The sequence below is a fragment of the Carcharhinus amblyrhynchos genome, chromosome 21, assembly GCF_965287045.1.
Source record: "Carcharhinus amblyrhynchos chromosome 21, sCarAmb.v2.hapA, whole genome shotgun sequence".
Lineage (NCBI taxonomy): Eukaryota > Metazoa > Chordata > Chondrichthyes > Carcharhiniformes > Carcharhinidae > Carcharhinus > Carcharhinus amblyrhynchos.
In genome coordinates this window covers 6,406,471-6,423,859 of record NC_137344.1, presented here as the reverse complement: position 1 = coordinate 6,423,859, position 17,389 = coordinate 6,406,471, and the positions used below count along the sequence as shown (strand labels likewise).

Genomic DNA, 17,389 nt, shown 5'->3' with positions numbered 1-17,389 from the left:
GAATAGCAGGATAAACACGTGGTGTTATGGGAATAGGGCCTGGGTGGGATTATTGCCGGTGCAGGCTCGATGGGCTGAATGGCCTCCTTCTGCACTGTAGGGATTCTACAAGAAGTCAATGTTGTAGTTCCTGAGCTTAGGTATCTAAAACTGAATAGTTGACTACATATGGAATCTGACTAATGCTCTGTAAAATCAAACATAACACCCTCAGTTTCAAATGCCAACCCCATCAAGATGAAACGTTTCATTAACTTCCTTTGTTACTTCCAGCATCAACGCACTAACTTTCAGTGGCTTCTGTAAGCAGACACCTAGATTCTTTTGACTGACCACATCTCTCGGTCTTCTACCATTGTGGCAATTACGGAGTTCATAAATTGTACTTCAACTTAGTCAAGAGCTGCGATGGGCAATAAACTAAAAGCCCATGGTATTAACCTCAAATACAAATTAACCGAGAATGTTGGCTTTTACAAAACTATTAACTTTGTACTACCCAGTATAGGTGTTTGCCACCACAATCACAAAATGCTTTCTCCTTAGACTCTTCCAAGTCCTGTAATAACGCAGCAAAGCTTCAGCATCAACAGTGGAAGAGAAAAGTAAGTGAATTAGCCAGTCACTATGGATAGAGAGAAGCTTTTTCCCAGGGTGGAAGAGTCAATTACTAGGGGACATAGGTTTAAGGTGCGAGGGGCAAAGTTTAATGGAGGTGTACGAGGCAGGTTTGTTTACACCAAGGGTGGTGGATACTTGGAACTCGCTGCCGGGGGAGGTAGTGGAAACAGATACAATAGTAAGTTTTAAGGGATGCCTTGACAAATACATGGATAGGATGGGAATAGAGGAATATGGTCCCTGGAAGAGTAGGGGATTTTAGTTAAATCGGGCAGCATGGTCAGTGCAGGCTTGGAGGGTCGAAGGGCCTGTTCCTGTGCTGTAATTTTCTTTGTTCTTTGAGACAATACAGCATTGTAGCGACCAGAGTAAGCCAATGTTTAATGTTGGCCAATGTTGTTTAGATATCGCTGGAATTTGGTGGCAGTGATTCCTGAGGATGTGACCAACATTTTATAACAAGCATCAGCTGAATGGAGTCCAATTCATTTGTTATGGAATATGTGAATAGTGGTGACCTAGTGTGCCACATTCTGCAAGTCAGGGAGTTCAAGGAACCTCAGGCTGAATAACTGTTGATGCTTTTGTGAAATACAATTAATTAAAACTGAAGGACCCGAGTGTATTCCACATGAATAACCTCACACTATCGGTAAAAAGATACTACTAATTCTTCGCTCAGCCACCTTCCAGCATCTTCTGCTCAATGAACAGCTCTCGAGTGTCTCCACCACTCAGTTAAACATTCCTTCTCAGGAACAAAACTATGCTCTTGTCAAGAAAGCAACTTTCTAGCCAGGTACATTACAGGCCACTCAGCCCCCTTTGATATCCTGGAATAGTACATCGCACTGGCATAGTACATTGCACTGGGATAGTACATCGTACTGGGACAGTACATCGCACTGGCATAGTACATCGCACTGGGACAGTACATCGCACTGGGACAGTACATCGCACTGGCATAGTACATCGCACTGGGATAGTACATCGCACTGGGACAGTACATCGCACTGGGATAGTACATCGCACTGGCATAGTACTTTGCACTGGGATAGTACATCGCACTGGGACAGTACATCACACTGGCATAGTACATCACCCTGGGATAGTACATCGCACTGGGATAGTACATCGCACTGGGACAGTACATCGCACTGGGATAGTACATCACCCTGGGACAGTACATCGCACTGGGATAGTACATCACCCTGGGATAGTACATCGCACTGGGATAGTACATCACCCTGGGACAGTACATCGCACTGGGATAGTACATCGCACTGGGATAGTACATCGCACTGGGATAGTACATCACCCTGGGACAGTACATCGCACTGGGATGGTACATTGCACTGGCATAGTACATTGCACCGGGATAGTACATCGCACTGGGATAGTACATTGCACTGGGATAGTACATTGTACTGGGATAGTACATCGCACTGGGACAGTACATCACACTGGGATAGTACATCGCACTGGCATAGTACATTGCACTGGGATAGTACATCGCACTGGGATAGTACATTGCACTGGCACAGTACATCGCAGTGGCACAGTACATCGCACTGGGACAGTACATCGCACTGGGACAGTACATCGCACTGGCATAGTACATTGCACTGGGATAGTACATCGCACTGGGACAGTACACATCGCACTGGGACAGTACATCGCACTGGCATAGTACATCGCACTGGGACAGTACATCACACTGGGACAGTACATCGCACTGGCATAGTACATCGCACTGGGACAGTACATCGCACTGGGATAGTACATCGCACTGGGACAGTACACATCGTACTGGGACAGTACATCGCACTGGCATAGTACATCGCACTGGGACAGTACATCACACTGGGACAGTACATCGCACTGGCATAGTACATCGCACTGGGGCAGTACATCGCACTGGGACAGTACATCGCACTGGCATAGTACATCGCACTGGGACACTACATCGCACTGGGAAAATACCTCCCATGCCCAATATCTGGCATATCCAATTGGAGGATGAATTCCTGGGAGAAGTCCAGAACCACTTGCACTGTATTTCCAATTCTGTTTACCTGCCAAGGGTTTATTGGACCAGACTTGGCTCCCGAGATTTTATTGGATCTGGCACTTATTGTGAAAACTGCACCAATAAGGTGCAGAAAAATCCACCTTTTTCCTGTCACTGCCGTTTCCCAGTGGTCTCTACTTTGGGAAGTTGGGGCTTAACAAGCTGCCTCCGACTCCAGCTTTCCAGAACCCAGTGATTAATTGGACAGAAAGTAACAGCATTGAACACAGAATCTTGCTAGTCAGCTGCTGCTGTGCTCATGTGGTTCTGTATCTGTGTCCTCGCCTGAAGCAGGTACGCAATTCAATCATCAGTTAGATCAAAGCTGTGGGTGCTCCGGTTTCCTCCCACACCCCAAAGATGTGCTACTGGGCTGATTGGTGTAATAAATTGTCCCTAAATTAGTTTTCCCTCAATATGGAATGCCATAAGCATAGATAAGGGTCATGGGTGGAGGGGGGGACTGGTAATGTTAAAATGGCGGCGCGGGCTCGTTGGGCCGAAGGGCCTGTTTCCTGGGCTGTTTTGTTCTTGCTCTTTGAATGGTTAAAATGTCTCAAGTCTAGTCACCCACTGGGAGTTGGATATGTGCAGGGATGAACCATCCAATAACTGGTGACCTTCCAATCTGCTTCTGCATAGAATCCTTACAGTGCAGAAGGAGGCCAGTCAGCCCATTGAGTCTGCACCACCCACAATCCCCCACATATTTACCTCACTAATCCCTCTAACCTACACTTCCCAGGAAACTAAGAGGTAAATTAGCACGGCCAATCAACTTGACCCGCACAATTTTGGACTGTGGGAGGAAACCGGAGCACCAGGAGGAAACCCACGCAGACACGGTGAGAATGTGCAAACTCCACACAGACAGTGAGCCAAGCCGGGAATCGAACCCAGGTCCTGGCGCTGTGAGGCAGCAGTGCTAACCACTGTGTCACCATGCCACCCTTTATGCAGCTCAATGCTTGAGACATGGAGCCCAGTGCATTGGAACCAAACATGTCATCCCAATTGTTCCAGGACTCTGAAGTTAGTGGCAGGAAACTACACTGGCCAGAGCGATAATAACACATGAAGATGCGAGTGGGGAAGAAGTTTGAAGCTTATATATTAGTGTCACAAGTAGGCTTACATTCACACTGCAATGAAGTTACTGTGAAAATCACCACACTCTTGGGCCTGTTCAGGTACATTGAGGTAGAATTTAGCATGGCCAATATATCTAACCAGCAAGCCTCTTGGTGGAAACTGGAGCACTAGGAGGAAACCCATGCAGACACGGGGAGAACATGCAGATTCTGCACACACAGGGACCCAAGCTGAGAATCGAACCCGGGTCCCTGGTGCTGTGAGGCAGCAGTGCTAACCCACTGTACCACCTTTTCAAATTGCAGTCACAAAAATTGTCACACTCTGTGAGTAACTGTGTGGTTATTTTGCACGCGAGGAGGATGGGGAGTTGCTTTTCCCTTTCTTAAGCAGCATAAAACTCTTGATAAACTGGTGCAAAATTGCAAGCCTCACCTCTCCTCCAATGTCAGAGTGTAGCTGAAGTGACAGCTGTCAATCTCCATCCTGTCACTGACTCTTGCTAACCTAACGCAGAGTGACATTTCCAATTTCTCATTTTTGTTTTGCAATGTGCTACTGAACTGGCAGCAAGAGACTCAGATCTGCACAGACTCCTGGACACAGTGACGTCAAAATTACTGTCTGAACAAAGCTCCAGATTACACAAAATATATCGTACAGCCCAACAGCAAACTGCGGAGTTATACTTTCACCGCTGAGTAATCAATGTATCATAGCGCTTTCACACTGCACTGGACTCACCGCAGTACAATCTGCAGCAAATTAAGAAACTTGCACGAAAAGACAATTTGTCCCTGAAGAGCAAGGCGGCAACAAATGCTGACATTTTGTGACTATAATAACCTGACAAACGCAACAGAGGATACATCCGGTTCGGGGGAAATTGCATCAAGCACTGTACACAGAATTAAATACTGGTTGGGTGAGATAATTTTCTGGCTGTTAATTATTATTTATCTATGAAGAGGGTAACTGGCCGGATAGTTGCAGCAGCCCAGAGGAGCTGGGCCCATTCACCATCTCAGGTGGACACGGGCTTCTCAGGGCAGCTGGTGCTGCAGTGCACGTTGTAATATTTAACTGTGCTGCTCCGTGGCTGGGTCCATGGCATTGGCAACATTCCCATGTTGCAATAATGTCAATAAAGTTGGGACTTCTAAAGTTTATTTATTTATTAATCGACAATTGGGCTTACATTAACACTGCAATGAAGTCACTGTGAAAATCCCCTACTCGCCACACTCCGGCACCTGTTCGGGGTACACTGAGGGAGAGCTTAGCGTGGCCAATGCACCTAACCAGCACTTCCTTCACTCTTCATTAATGAGACTCAAAAGAGACCTGGAAGTAACTAATTTCTGTGATCTGTCTGATAGCAATTTTTTTATTTGCTCACAGCAGGTGAGTGCCATTTATTGCCCATTCCTGAGGACATTAAGAATCAAACACATTGTAGATATAGGCCTGACCAGGTAAGGATGGCAGATTTCCTTCCTGAAAGGACATTAGTGAACCAAGTTGGTTTTTATGACAATGGTTCCATGGTCATCATTAGGACAGCACAGTGGTAAGCACTGCAGCCTCACAGCGCCAGGGACCTGGGTTCAACTCCTGGCTTGGATCACTGTCTGTGTGCAGTTTGCACATTCTATCTGTGTCTCCGTGAGTTTCCTCCAGGTGCATTGGTTTCCTCTCACAGTCCAAAGATGTGCAGATTAAGTGCATTGGCCGTGCTAAATTCTCCCTCAGTGCACCCGGAGTGTGGCGACTAGGAGATTTCCACAACAACTTTGTTACAGTGTGAATGAAAGCCTAATAAATAAACTTCACTTTAAAAGACTTCTCTTCACTTTTAATTCTGGATTTTTATTGAAGTTAAATTTCACCATCTGCCCTGGTGGGATTAGAACGCAGGTCCCCACAGCAATACCCTGCTTCTCTGGATTACTAGTCCAGTGACAGCACCATTACCCCACACCTCCCCGAATAGCGTATGTACTGATAAGCTAGGACTTGGCATTGGCCTTACCTCTGGTGCTATATAGTCTGGGGTCCCACAAAAGGTTCGAGTTGTCACACTGTCGAAAATGCCCTCTTTGCACATGCCAAAATCTGCAATTTTAATGTGTCCCTCGGCATCCAGCATCACATTATCCAGCTTCAAATCTCTGTAAACAATTAAAACGTGGATTAAATCAGTGATAATCAAGGTGGAGATCCTGGCTGCTTTGACAGTACGTTAATCTCCATGTTCCGAAGGATGAACCCACTATTAAGGTATGATCAACCAGGGACCCTGGCTCGATTCCCAGCTTGGGTCGCTATCTGTGTGGAGCTTGCACGTTCTCCCTGTGTCTGCGTGGGTTTTCTCCGGGTGCTCCGGTTTCCTCCCACACTCCGAAGATGTGCGGGTTAGGTTGATTGGCCAGACTAAATACCCCTTAGTGTCAGGGGCACTAGCTACGGTAAATACATGGGGTTGTGAGGATAGGGCCTGGGTGGGATTGTGGTCGGTGCAGACTCCACGGGCCAAATGGCCTCCTTCTGATCTGTCGGGATTCTATAAATTTCACACTCTGAAACTACGCAATGGTTACAACAATTTTCTCCAGCTCTGACACCACATTGAATCTCACTGTGCATCAGGCTCATTGGGCCTGCTAATGTAACCAAGAAACTACTGGGAAAAATTAATTGGTTCTTATTAACTTCTGTTAAAGAAGGAGGCCTGGTATCACATTGGGCCTGGCCTATACCAGTCTGCCCTGCACCAGCCTGTTGGCTCTTAACTCTTCTCTAAGTGGCCAAGCAAGCCAATCCCTTGTTCCAAACCAACAACCAGGAATGTGTCAGCACCGCCCAGCTCCCCACACTGTTTCTGTGACGGGGGACGGAATCTTACGAGAATTTGGCAGAGTGTTAGTCCTGGTGAGAAGGCAGGTGTGGAACTCCACTGGCCTGTTTTCCCTCCAGATCTTGTCTGTTTAACTGCCAACAAAATGAGTGGGTGTCGATTGCTCTGGCGGAGAGAGACTGTTAGTGGCGGGAAACCAGCTCCGCTGAGGTTGGAGCGCGGTTTTTAAAGGGTGCTCTGATAACTGTAAAACGAAGAATCTCACCCATCTTCATCCCAAATAGCTGAGTCCTTGCATGTAGGGCTCCCTTTAGAGTGTGCCCCTGGCACTGCCCCCCGGTACATGTTGGCACTGCCTGGGCACTTTCTCGCCACGTCCCTCTCGTCCAGGGGTTATACTGACCTTTCATCCCAAGGTGGGGATCCCTACAACAGGATCACGTCTGGGTGAACCTGATGTAACCATATGGAAATCTACTGGTGTATTGGGGGTGGGGCGGAGGGGGGCGCAGGGGGGGGTGTCTTTAACGATATTGAAATGTATGGAAATCTGGCTCTTGCCCGCTATGGAAGTGAACCTGATTACGTCACCAGCAGGGGGCAGCGGAAATCAGAAACCACGTTCTCGCCGGCGAGATTCACGATTTTCGGGTTTCAACGGGCCTCGAACCCGGTGGCAGTCTCTCACAGACTGAGAGTGTGGGCTCAAGATCCCACCCAACATTTTTTACTCTTCTTCCCATCCTTTCTGAGTGAAAAGAACTGCAAGATCCCCAAGATCTCGGAATACATCACCTCCTGGATCGGAGTGAGTGCTTAGATATTCGGTAAATAGTACTGAATATCACTCACAACACAGATGTGGGGCACATTAACCAACAGCTGCTGGTAGGGAGACAAAATTATCTCAAGCCTCAAAAGGGAGCAGCACAGCGGCGTAGTGGTTAGCACTGCTGCCTCACAGCGCCAGGGACCCGGGTTCGATCCCCAGCTGGGGCCACTACCTGTCTGGAGTTTGCACATTCTCCCTGGTGACTATATGGGTTTCCTCCGGGTGCTCCTGTTTCCCCCACACAAAGAAGTACAGGTTAAGTGAATTGATTGTGATAAATTCTCCATCAGTGTGGCCAAACAGGGGCTGGATTGTGGCGACTAGGGAATTTTCACAGTAACTTCATTGCAGTGTGAATATAAGTCTACTTGTGACTAATAAATAAACTTTAAGGAAGACATACCTATCTTGATCTAATTCAAACCCAATGTGCTACGACTCCCACCAACTTTTACAGATGTACCATAGAAAGCATCCTTTCTGGTTGTATCACAGCTTAGTATGGCTCCTGGTCTGCCCAAGCGCAAGAAACTACAAAGGATCGTGAACGTAACCCAGTCCCTCTCGCAAACCAGCTTCCCATCCATTGACTCTGTCTACACGTCCCGCTGCTTCAGAAAAGCAGCCAGCGTAATTAAGGACCCCCACACTCCTCGGACATTCTCTCTCCCATCAGGAAAAAGATACAAAAAGTCTGAGATCTCGTACCAACTGACTCAAGAGCAGCTTCTTCCCTGCTGCCATCAGACTTTTGAATGGACCTACCTGATCCTCCTCTACACCCTAGCTATGACTGTAACACTATATTCTGCACCCTCTCCTTTCCTTCTCCCTTATGTACTCTATGAACAATCCGTATAGCACACAAGAAACAATAGTTTTCACTGTATACTAATACTTGTTGTGGAGATGCTGGCGTTGGATTGGAGTTGGACTTTAATCTGGTGTTGTGAGACTTCTTACTAGTACATGTGACAATAATAGATCAAATCAAATCATTGTCTTTATCAATGTTATAGTATACAGAGTATGGTAAATGTGTAGACAGCTTTCAACATTTACCAATAAACAATTCGAAGCAAACTATTATAATTTGTTACCATTTTCTTTCTCATTTCCCCTCCTTAGACTCACTGCATAAGCCTAAAGATGCCATGTTCAGGTGAACTGCTCAGATTTCCGTTTAGGAGTCACCGTGTTACCAGATCACAAATCTATCGGCTATCCTGTGTTCTGGGTGTGGGGAGGCAATGAATCTTAGAAGAAATCCTGTGGAAAGTCTTGCTCATTCCCCAAAGAAAGCAGTGCTGCCTTTGTACATTTAATATTTGTATTCCTGGCTTTTTCTTCATTGACATTATCTCACCGAGCGAGAGGTCGCGTGATGGATATCACTAAACATTGCTGTTATTTACTAAACAGTACATTGTAGGTTTTTATATCTTGCTTCTTTGCAGCTGTGCAGATTGGAACTGAGGGTAAGCTTATCGCCATTATCTAGGATCCAACACTTACCTGTAAATGATCCCCTTCTTGTGTAAGAAAAACAGCCCCACAGCGATCTCTGCTGCGTAAAACCTAGACAGAAATGAAACATCAAGATAACTTGCCTTGAAACAGCCTTGAAATGGTGCCCAGATATTACCAACAACCTCAAATCTTTCAACTGAAGATTTCTTACAGAATATTCCCCTTAAGGTGGAGGAATCCTTTTATGAATTCTGCAAATTCAATCAAACTGCCTTCATAAATTACTGAAGACAAAAAGATGACACAGCAGCCCGGATTTCTACTCTGAGTTGGGAATGGAGTGGACAAGTAGTGTGTGTGTGTGTGGTGTGTGTGTGTGTGTGTGTGTGTGTGTGTGTGTGTGTGTGTGTGTGTGTGTGTGTGTGTGTGTGTGTGTGTGAGACGGGGTGCAGCTTGTAATGGGCCCACACGGGGATTTATATTCTTCTCTCGCTGCACAGCAGTGATGGGTAACCGAGGTCAGTGAGTGGGCTGTATGATTGAGCCTCCTTCATCTCAGTGGACCGCAAGATTGAAATCGGGCTTGTTCACTAACCATGAGCCTGTGAATAAGACTGAATACATTTACTACACACTGAATATTTCATAAAGAGTTATAGAAAATGCTTATATCGAGGGCATAACTTTAAGATTCATGGTGGGAGATATAGGAGGGATGTCCGAGGTAGATTCTTCAGTCAGAGAGTGGTTGGGGTGTGGAATGCACTGCCTGCCGTGATTGTGAGTCGGACACTTTAGGAACTTTCAAGCGATTATTGGATAGGCACATGGAGCACACCAGAATGATAGGGAGTGGGATAGCTTGATCTTGGGTTCAGACATAGCTCAGCACAACGTTGAGGGCTAAAGGGCCTGTACTGTGCTGTAATGTTCCATGTTCTATATTAACAGAACTGTCATTAATTTCAAATGATAAAAATAGAAGAAATAATTTGGACACAGAGGGAATGCACGGCTCTCACAGCCGATGTTGTGGGCAATCAGCACACACCTTATTTCACTCACCCTGGCTTTACATGATAATCAATTCAGTCACACCAACAGGAAAAAAATACGCGGACGGGAATCAGCGGAATGCGGCAACCCTGTGCGTGGGCAACGGTCAACAAAACGTCTCCTGGGTCGCACTCAGAACGCTAATGTGACCCCCGGACTGCAGGCTGCCCACTGCTGTACAGATATATTTATCTGCTGGATTAAGAGGTACAATTACACTGTGTCTAGCCTTTAAGACTACTGCAACTCAGGGCGCTCGTGTACGTAGAGGTTTACAGCATGGAAACAGGCCCTTCGGCCCAACTTGTCCATGCTGCCCTTTTCTTTAAACCCCAAAGCTAGTCCCAATTGCCCGCAGCAAGAGCTCCTTCACCCCGAAGAAATCCGGCTCATGTCCATCCCTCCCGGTGAAGACACAGAAACATTGCTTTCTGCAGGCAGGGCTGATGGAACAATACATAACAACATCATGAGAAGGCTAGATTCACAGGGGGTCACGGGGTAAATACTTACACTGCCTGGGGTTCCTTGAACTTTCCGACTTGTTGAATGTGGTACATGAGGTCACCGCCGTTCACGTATTCCATGACGAAATAAAGTCGATCCTGGAATGGAAGATTTAAAGGTTATTAGTGTCAAAAGGTGGCTTACATTCACACTGCAATGAAGTTACTGTGAAAATCCTCAAGTCGCCACGCTCCAGCACCTGTTCGGGTATGCTGAGGGAGAATTTAACCAGCATATCTTTCAGACTGTGGGAGGAATCCGGAGCACCCAGAGGAAACCCACGCAGACACAGGGAGAATGTGCAGACTCCACACAGACAGTGACCCGAGCCGGGAATTGAACCTGGGTCCCTGGCACTGTGAAGCAGCAGTGCTAACCACTGTGCCACCGTGCTGCCCCAGACTAAGTGAGCAGAAAGGAAACCCTCTCGTCGGCTGCAAGGGAACTGCAATGGCCCCTAGTCTATGACCAGGGGGGATCAACACTTTCCAGGGTAGGTGTAAAGGGCAGGAGGGTCACAGCCTGTTGCTTTACTTTTTTCTCTGTTTGATCGCTGTGGAAGGTGATGCAGGGGGCCTCTATTCAAACCACTCTGACTACAGGGTCTGTTTTGGCTGCAGACAAGACAGTCCATTCTCAGACCATGGGGGTGAGGGGGTCTGCCCAGGGACAACCGCAGTGAAGAGGATCCATCCTCAGACTACGGGGGGGGGTTGGTGAGAGGGTCTGTCCCCAGACAGCTGCAAACATGAGGATTTTTTTTCTACTTTAACTTCTGGAGACCTAGTTCAAACCCCTCTCTAGGCTGACTCTCCCAGTGCAATACTGAGCAACTGTTGTATGGATGTCTGTGCCATGAAATTATCATCTGGTCTGTCCTTGCAGCTGAACTCCCAGATATCACACCACTTAAAGGAAATCAGCCAAGGTCTCCCCAGTGTTTCACTTTCAATCGACACGTCTGAAAAGAAACTCGGCTGGATCTTGCTGGATGTGACAACCCATCACATGTCTTCTAAGACTTATTCCTACATCCTTCAGCTCAAATAATTCTTGTGCTGTAACCTGCTGGAAAAGTGAGCTGATAACAGCACAGAGCATGTACGAACAAAGACTGACAGTGTCTCCCCTTAATTAACCAGATTCAAGGATTGAGAAATAAGTGAGGGAATGATGGAGCAGGAGGGTGGAAAAGAGCCAAATTCCAACTCCAACTTCTTCTTCTAAATACTCAATTGTAAAATCTTTAACTTTTCAATTTTTTTAAGTTCCAGCTCCAAACTTTTTAATTTTATGAAGTTTTAGCTTTTCAAATTTTTAAGTTCCAATCCCAAAGGTTTGCGGTGAGTTCAAATTAATATGCAAACCTTGGAAGTTCTCAAAAGTTGTCGTGGGTGAGGTGTTGTTTGTGCAATGGAAACGGCGGAGATTCATAAATTCAGCATCATGTTCTGGAAATCTGTAACACAAGGAATGGAATTTTCCTGTCCCGCCTGCCATGGGAATTATAGCGGGCGGGAGACACACCATACAAAGGTCCATTGACCTCAGGTGGCGTCTGGGACGTATGCGGCCGTAAAATGTTCGCCCATGACATATCTCTTAATCTCTCGAACTTGCTGGTTGATAAGCGCTGTTATTTTTCTCGTGAGGGCTGACCCAACATCCTGTAATTTATTCTGTCTCTGCCCGTGAGCAGAGGTGGGTTGAGACAATGGACACGGGCACCTTGGTTCATTAAAGCACAAACCTGTCATCAAATATACAAAGAAGCAAGCTGATGGATACACATTGCATTAATGATAAAGCAAATCATGCAACAATCTGTGCTCCAGTTAAACAAGTACATGATGAGTACATGGGATTTAATGGGATTGAGAGTTATAGATAGGCCTGGTAGGTATGGATATGATCGGTGCAACTTGTGGGCTGAAGGGCCTGTTTGTGCTGTAGTGTTCTATGTTCTAAGTCTGATCCAACAGTTTTGTATGGGTTTTGTGCTATAGTGAGTTTTAACAAGGACCTCAGATGAGATGGTTTGATTAGTAAGTTTGCAGACAACACAAAGGTTGGTGGATTTGTGGATAGCGATGAGGACCATCAGAGGATACAGCAGGATATAGATCGATTGGAGACTTGGGCGGAGAGATGGCAGATGGAGTTTAATCCAGACAAATGTGAGGTAATGCATTTCGGAAGGTCTAATAAAGATAGGAAATATACAGTAAATGGCAGAACCTTTAAGAGTATTGATAGGCAGAGGGATCTGGGTGTGCAGGTGCACAGGTCACTGAAAGTGGCAATGCAGGTGGAGAAGGTAGTCAAGAAGGCATACGGCATGCTTGCTTTCATTGGCTGGGGCATTGAGTTTAGAAATTGGCAAGTCATGTTGCAGCTTTATGGAACCTTAGTTAGGCCGCACTTGGAATATAGTGTTCAATTCTGGTGTCCACACTACCAGAGGATGCGGAGGCTTTGGAGAGGGTACAGAAAAGATTTACCAGGATGTTGTCGGGTATGGAGGGCATTAGCTATGAGGAGAGGCTGAAGAAACTTGGTTTGTTCTCACTGGAACGACTGAGGTTGAGGAACGACCTGATAGAGGTCTACAAGATTATGAGAGGCATGGACAGAGTGGACAGTCAGAAGCTTTTTCCCAGGGTGGAAGAGTCAATTACTAGGGGGCACAGGTTTAAAGGAGACGTACGAGGCAGGTTTTTTACACAGAGGGCGATGGGTGCTTGGAACTTGCTGCCGGGAGAAGTAGTGGAAGTGGATGCGGAAGTGACTTTTAAGGGGCATCTTAACAAATACATGAATAGGATGGGAATAGAGGGATATGGTCCCTGGAAGGGTAGGGGGCTTTACGTAAACTGGGCAGCATGGTCGGTGTAGGCTTGGAGGGCCGAAGGGCCTGTTCTTTTGCTGTAATTTTCCGACTGTTCCGGGGACCACATCCCTCCAGTCCCATCTTTGCTCTTTGAAATTAGGGCCACTCGACAAAGGTCCTGTAGGCCCATGTGTCAATCTGCAATCCCTTCTCCCACATCTGTGGGAGCTTGCTGTGCAAAACATTTACTGTCACATTTATGTCCAAAACAAAAGCAGCCACACTTCTAAAGTTAGTTCAGTGGCTGTGGATGGGGAAGGTGCTTTACAAATGCAAGTTCTTCCTTTGATTTTTGTTGCTCTATCGACATCGCAACATGTAATGTGTTTTTCACGTCACACTGTCTCAAAGCGTGAAGCTACAAATGGAGCTATCTGTGGCAATTATTATCATTCCATGGTGATTTTACTGTTATGAATTAACTCAGGAGTGAAGGCATGGCTCCAAATTAAAATGCTACCCACTGAGTGTTAATAATGGCCGGTTAACACTCACATCGCAAGGAGGACACAGTTTAACTATGACTGACAGAATTCATCATATTTACCGAGCAGGTTGTTTCAAAGTTTGCGTGCCAGAGTTGCTACAGAGGTAGATCAGCCCATATCAGTTTCCAAAGTAGATCCCAAAAATGTAAATAAACAGCCCAATGTTCCTCTGACTGACAGCTGAATTTATCCAGTAAGTCATCTATATGTCCCAAGATGCTTCATAGGAGCAATGATCAAACAAAACTGACACAGCCACGTAAGGAGATAGTGGGGGAGGAATGACCAAAAGCTTGGATAAAGAGGCAGGTTTTAATGAGTGCCTTAAAGGAGGAGAGTGAGGCTGTAATGACTCAACGAGGCCTATGAGGTTGGCCTCTTGGACAATGAGCTCCCTGACTGAAGTAATGACTGCCCACTGTGCCCCGCAGGGACTGGGGTGCATTACTGAACTCTTCAAGCACATTTTGATTTGATATTTTAAGTTTCCTTTCTACTTTGTCCTTTGTTTTGGGCGGTTCCCCTCCTTTTGGGAGCTGCCCCATTTAGTTTGTCCCGAAGTTAATTTGATTTGTTTGGTTGGCCAAAAAGATTGGTAATGATTGGCTGTCCAATGAGGGAGTCTCATCTGTGTGTGTATATAGTGAGAAGTGACACTCTGGATTCTGACTGAAGCACTCTGAGAAGTGGAACTGAGCTTGAAAATAGAGGGAATCTGGCGAAGGGACAATGGTCTCTGAGGTTATGACAGAAACGGAAAAGATTAAGGAGGTCATTCCAGAGATTTGGGCCTGGGCAGCTGAAGGCACAGCCACTGATACGGGAGTGATGGAAACTGCAGTGCGCATTGGCCAGAACTTTTGAGAACAGGGAAGTCTGGGCTCTGCGCTTGGTTAGCTGACCCCTGCAAGGCAAGAGGAGCTGCAAGTGGCATCAGTGCTGATGAATGAGACGGAAGGGTGAGGGGAATTGATGGTAAAACCATTCGACCCACATCTCAGATCATGGGAACAGGAGTAGGCCATTCAGCCCCTCAAACCCGCTCCATCATTTAATAGGATCATGGCTGACCTGTGGCCTAACTCCATGTATCTGTCCTAGGCCCATAACCCTTGATACCCCTGCTCAATAAAAATTCTCTTGGTATTGCAGCCATGGACAATGAGAGAGGTCAGGCTTAGATTAGTAGCAGACACTCAATAATCCCCAGGAACAGTCGTCCTTAGTGAGTTTTCAAGCAATGAACCAAACTACGTAATTGAGATTGGCAACAACTTACAGGGAGGAAGCTGAGGCTGGGATTTAAACTGCGGTTTTTTAGCTGAGTCCAGACTGCCATAAGTATTAGTCAATCCACATCGCAATTCCCAGCAATATTTTCTGAATGTTTGTGAATATTTCCAACTTGTAGATTTTGTTGCATGCAATCGCCACTGAATTATTAATCTATTTTATTCATCCAACCTATAACTGTTTAGATTTTGTATCCTTCTTGGAGACAAAATGTTTTATTTATTTGTTATAATTTTGGCCCTGCGACAATTGTTGTGCCCACCAAGGTGTGGCAAATGGGTTTACATTTGCGACTGTTAACACGATCACGGTTAATCTCTCTTTTTCTGTTGAATTGCTTTTATTTTTAGTGTGAAGTCTGTGCATTCTCCTTTAAATCACAGGACTTCTGAACAGGGCATATCCAATTATCAAACTGATATCAAAGCTTTTCAGCACGCAGCTGGCAGCAGGCAAGTTAAGGAGAATGGAGTTAACCACGTGCATCCACCCTGTCACTAGCCACAGCGCACACCGCCGTGATACTGGATGTGGAGATGCCGGCGTTGGACTGGGATGGGCACAGTAAGAGGTTTCACAACACCAGCTTAAAGTCCAACAGGTTTATTTGGTAGCACGAGCTTTCGGAGCACTGCTCCTTCATCAGGTGAGTGAAGAGTTGGGTTCACAAACAGGGCGTATATATAGACACAGACTCAATTTACAAGGCGGCCTTCACGGCACACAACAACGCAGAGTCGCTGAGCAGAAACTGATAGCCAAGTTTCGCACGCATAAGGGTGTGTGGGTTATGTTGATTGGCCATGCTAAATCAACCCTAATGTGAGGGGAATTAGTGGGGTAAATGTGAGGGGCTACAGGAATAGGGCCTGGGTGGGATTGTGGTTGGTGCAGACTCGATGGGCCGAATGGCCTCATTCTGCACTATAGGGATTCTGAGATAGGAGAAAAATATTCAGCAGAAGAGACAAAAGCGACCAAATTGTGTTTAAAGTTTGATCTGATTTGATTTATTATTGCCACATGCACTAGTATACAGTGAGAAGTATTATTTCTTGCAGGTTATACAGACAAAGCATACCATTCATAGAGAAGGAGAGGATGCAGAATGTAGTGTTACAGTCATAGCTAGGGATAGGGAAAGATCAAGTTAATGCGAAGTGAGTCCATTCAAAACTCTGACAACAGCAGGGAAGAAGCTGTTCTTGAGTCAGTTGATACGTGTCCTCAGACTTCTGTATTTTTTTTCCGACGGAAGAAGGTGGAAGAGAGAATGTCTTGGGTGCGTGGGGTCCTTAATTATGCTAGCTGCTTAGTGACAAGTAGGCTTACATTAACACTGCAATGAAGTTACTGTGAAAATCCCCTAGTCACCACACTCTGGAGCCTGTTTGGGTACTCTGAGGGAGAGTTTAGCATGGCCAACGCACCTAACCAGCACACCTTTCAGACTGTAGGAGCACCTGGAGGAAACCCACGCAGACACAGAGAGAACGTACAGAGTCCACACAGACAGTGACTCAAGCTGGGAATCGAACCTGGATCCCTGGTGCTGTGAGGCAACAGTGTTAATCACTGTACTGCCCTGTATTAAGACAGGAGGCTGGATGGCCAGCAATGGGTTCCAAGACCGTCAATCCAACACAGGGTCTCTATAATCGGACTGCAAAGATCAAAGTTTAAATACTCACCTGCACTGTGAAATAACTGACAAGTATCCCAGAATCTTATGTTCAAAAGGCCTGTTTCAGATGGTGAGTTATACCAAAATTGACTCGCCTTTATAAGGCACAGTTTAAAACAGGGATGGCCTTATTCCGTCCAGTTCTTCCCTAGGCTCTCACAGAGAATCCCCAGCACAAGGCTTTTTGATGTGAGATTAATAACTGCGATGGAAGGCTAGTTATACAAAGCATTATTTCATTTGCCTGAAGGAAAAGTTTGCAGAGTTAATGCAAGTTGTTTGGCAAGAAATTCCAGGGTTTGAGAGGAGCAGAGAAATGCGACTGCTGTATGTGCTTAGACAATGGTACAGACACTTTGTTATCTCACTCTGTACAGCTGTCAGGGACTCTGAACCAGAAGGAAGATTAAACACTTGAGGTGAATAAGATTTCATTTTGCTTGTAGATGTCTTATTCAGATATGTGCTGGATTGACAGCAAGAAAAGCAATGTAGAATGGATAAGATTGTGGAGCTATTTCTGGTATC

The 17,389-nt window shown here is 46.0% G+C and overlaps 1 protein-coding gene across 1 annotated transcript in view; it reads right to left on the bottom strand.

The window, feature by feature from the left end:
• Window positions 1-17,389, bottom strand: part of prkcab (protein kinase C, alpha, b) — a 365,814-nt gene that overhangs the window by 31,532 nt on the left and 316,893 nt on the right. The window contains exons 11-13 of the mRNA XM_080209359.1: window positions 10,513-10,604; window positions 8,989-9,051; window positions 5,817-5,955 (exon numbers count right to left, since the gene is read on the bottom strand). Coding sequence (XP_080065485.1) covers window positions 5,817-5,955; window positions 8,989-9,051; window positions 10,513-10,604 — 294 coding nt within the window. The remainder of the gene's footprint in view (window positions 1-5,816; window positions 5,956-8,988; window positions 9,052-10,512; window positions 10,605-17,389) is intronic.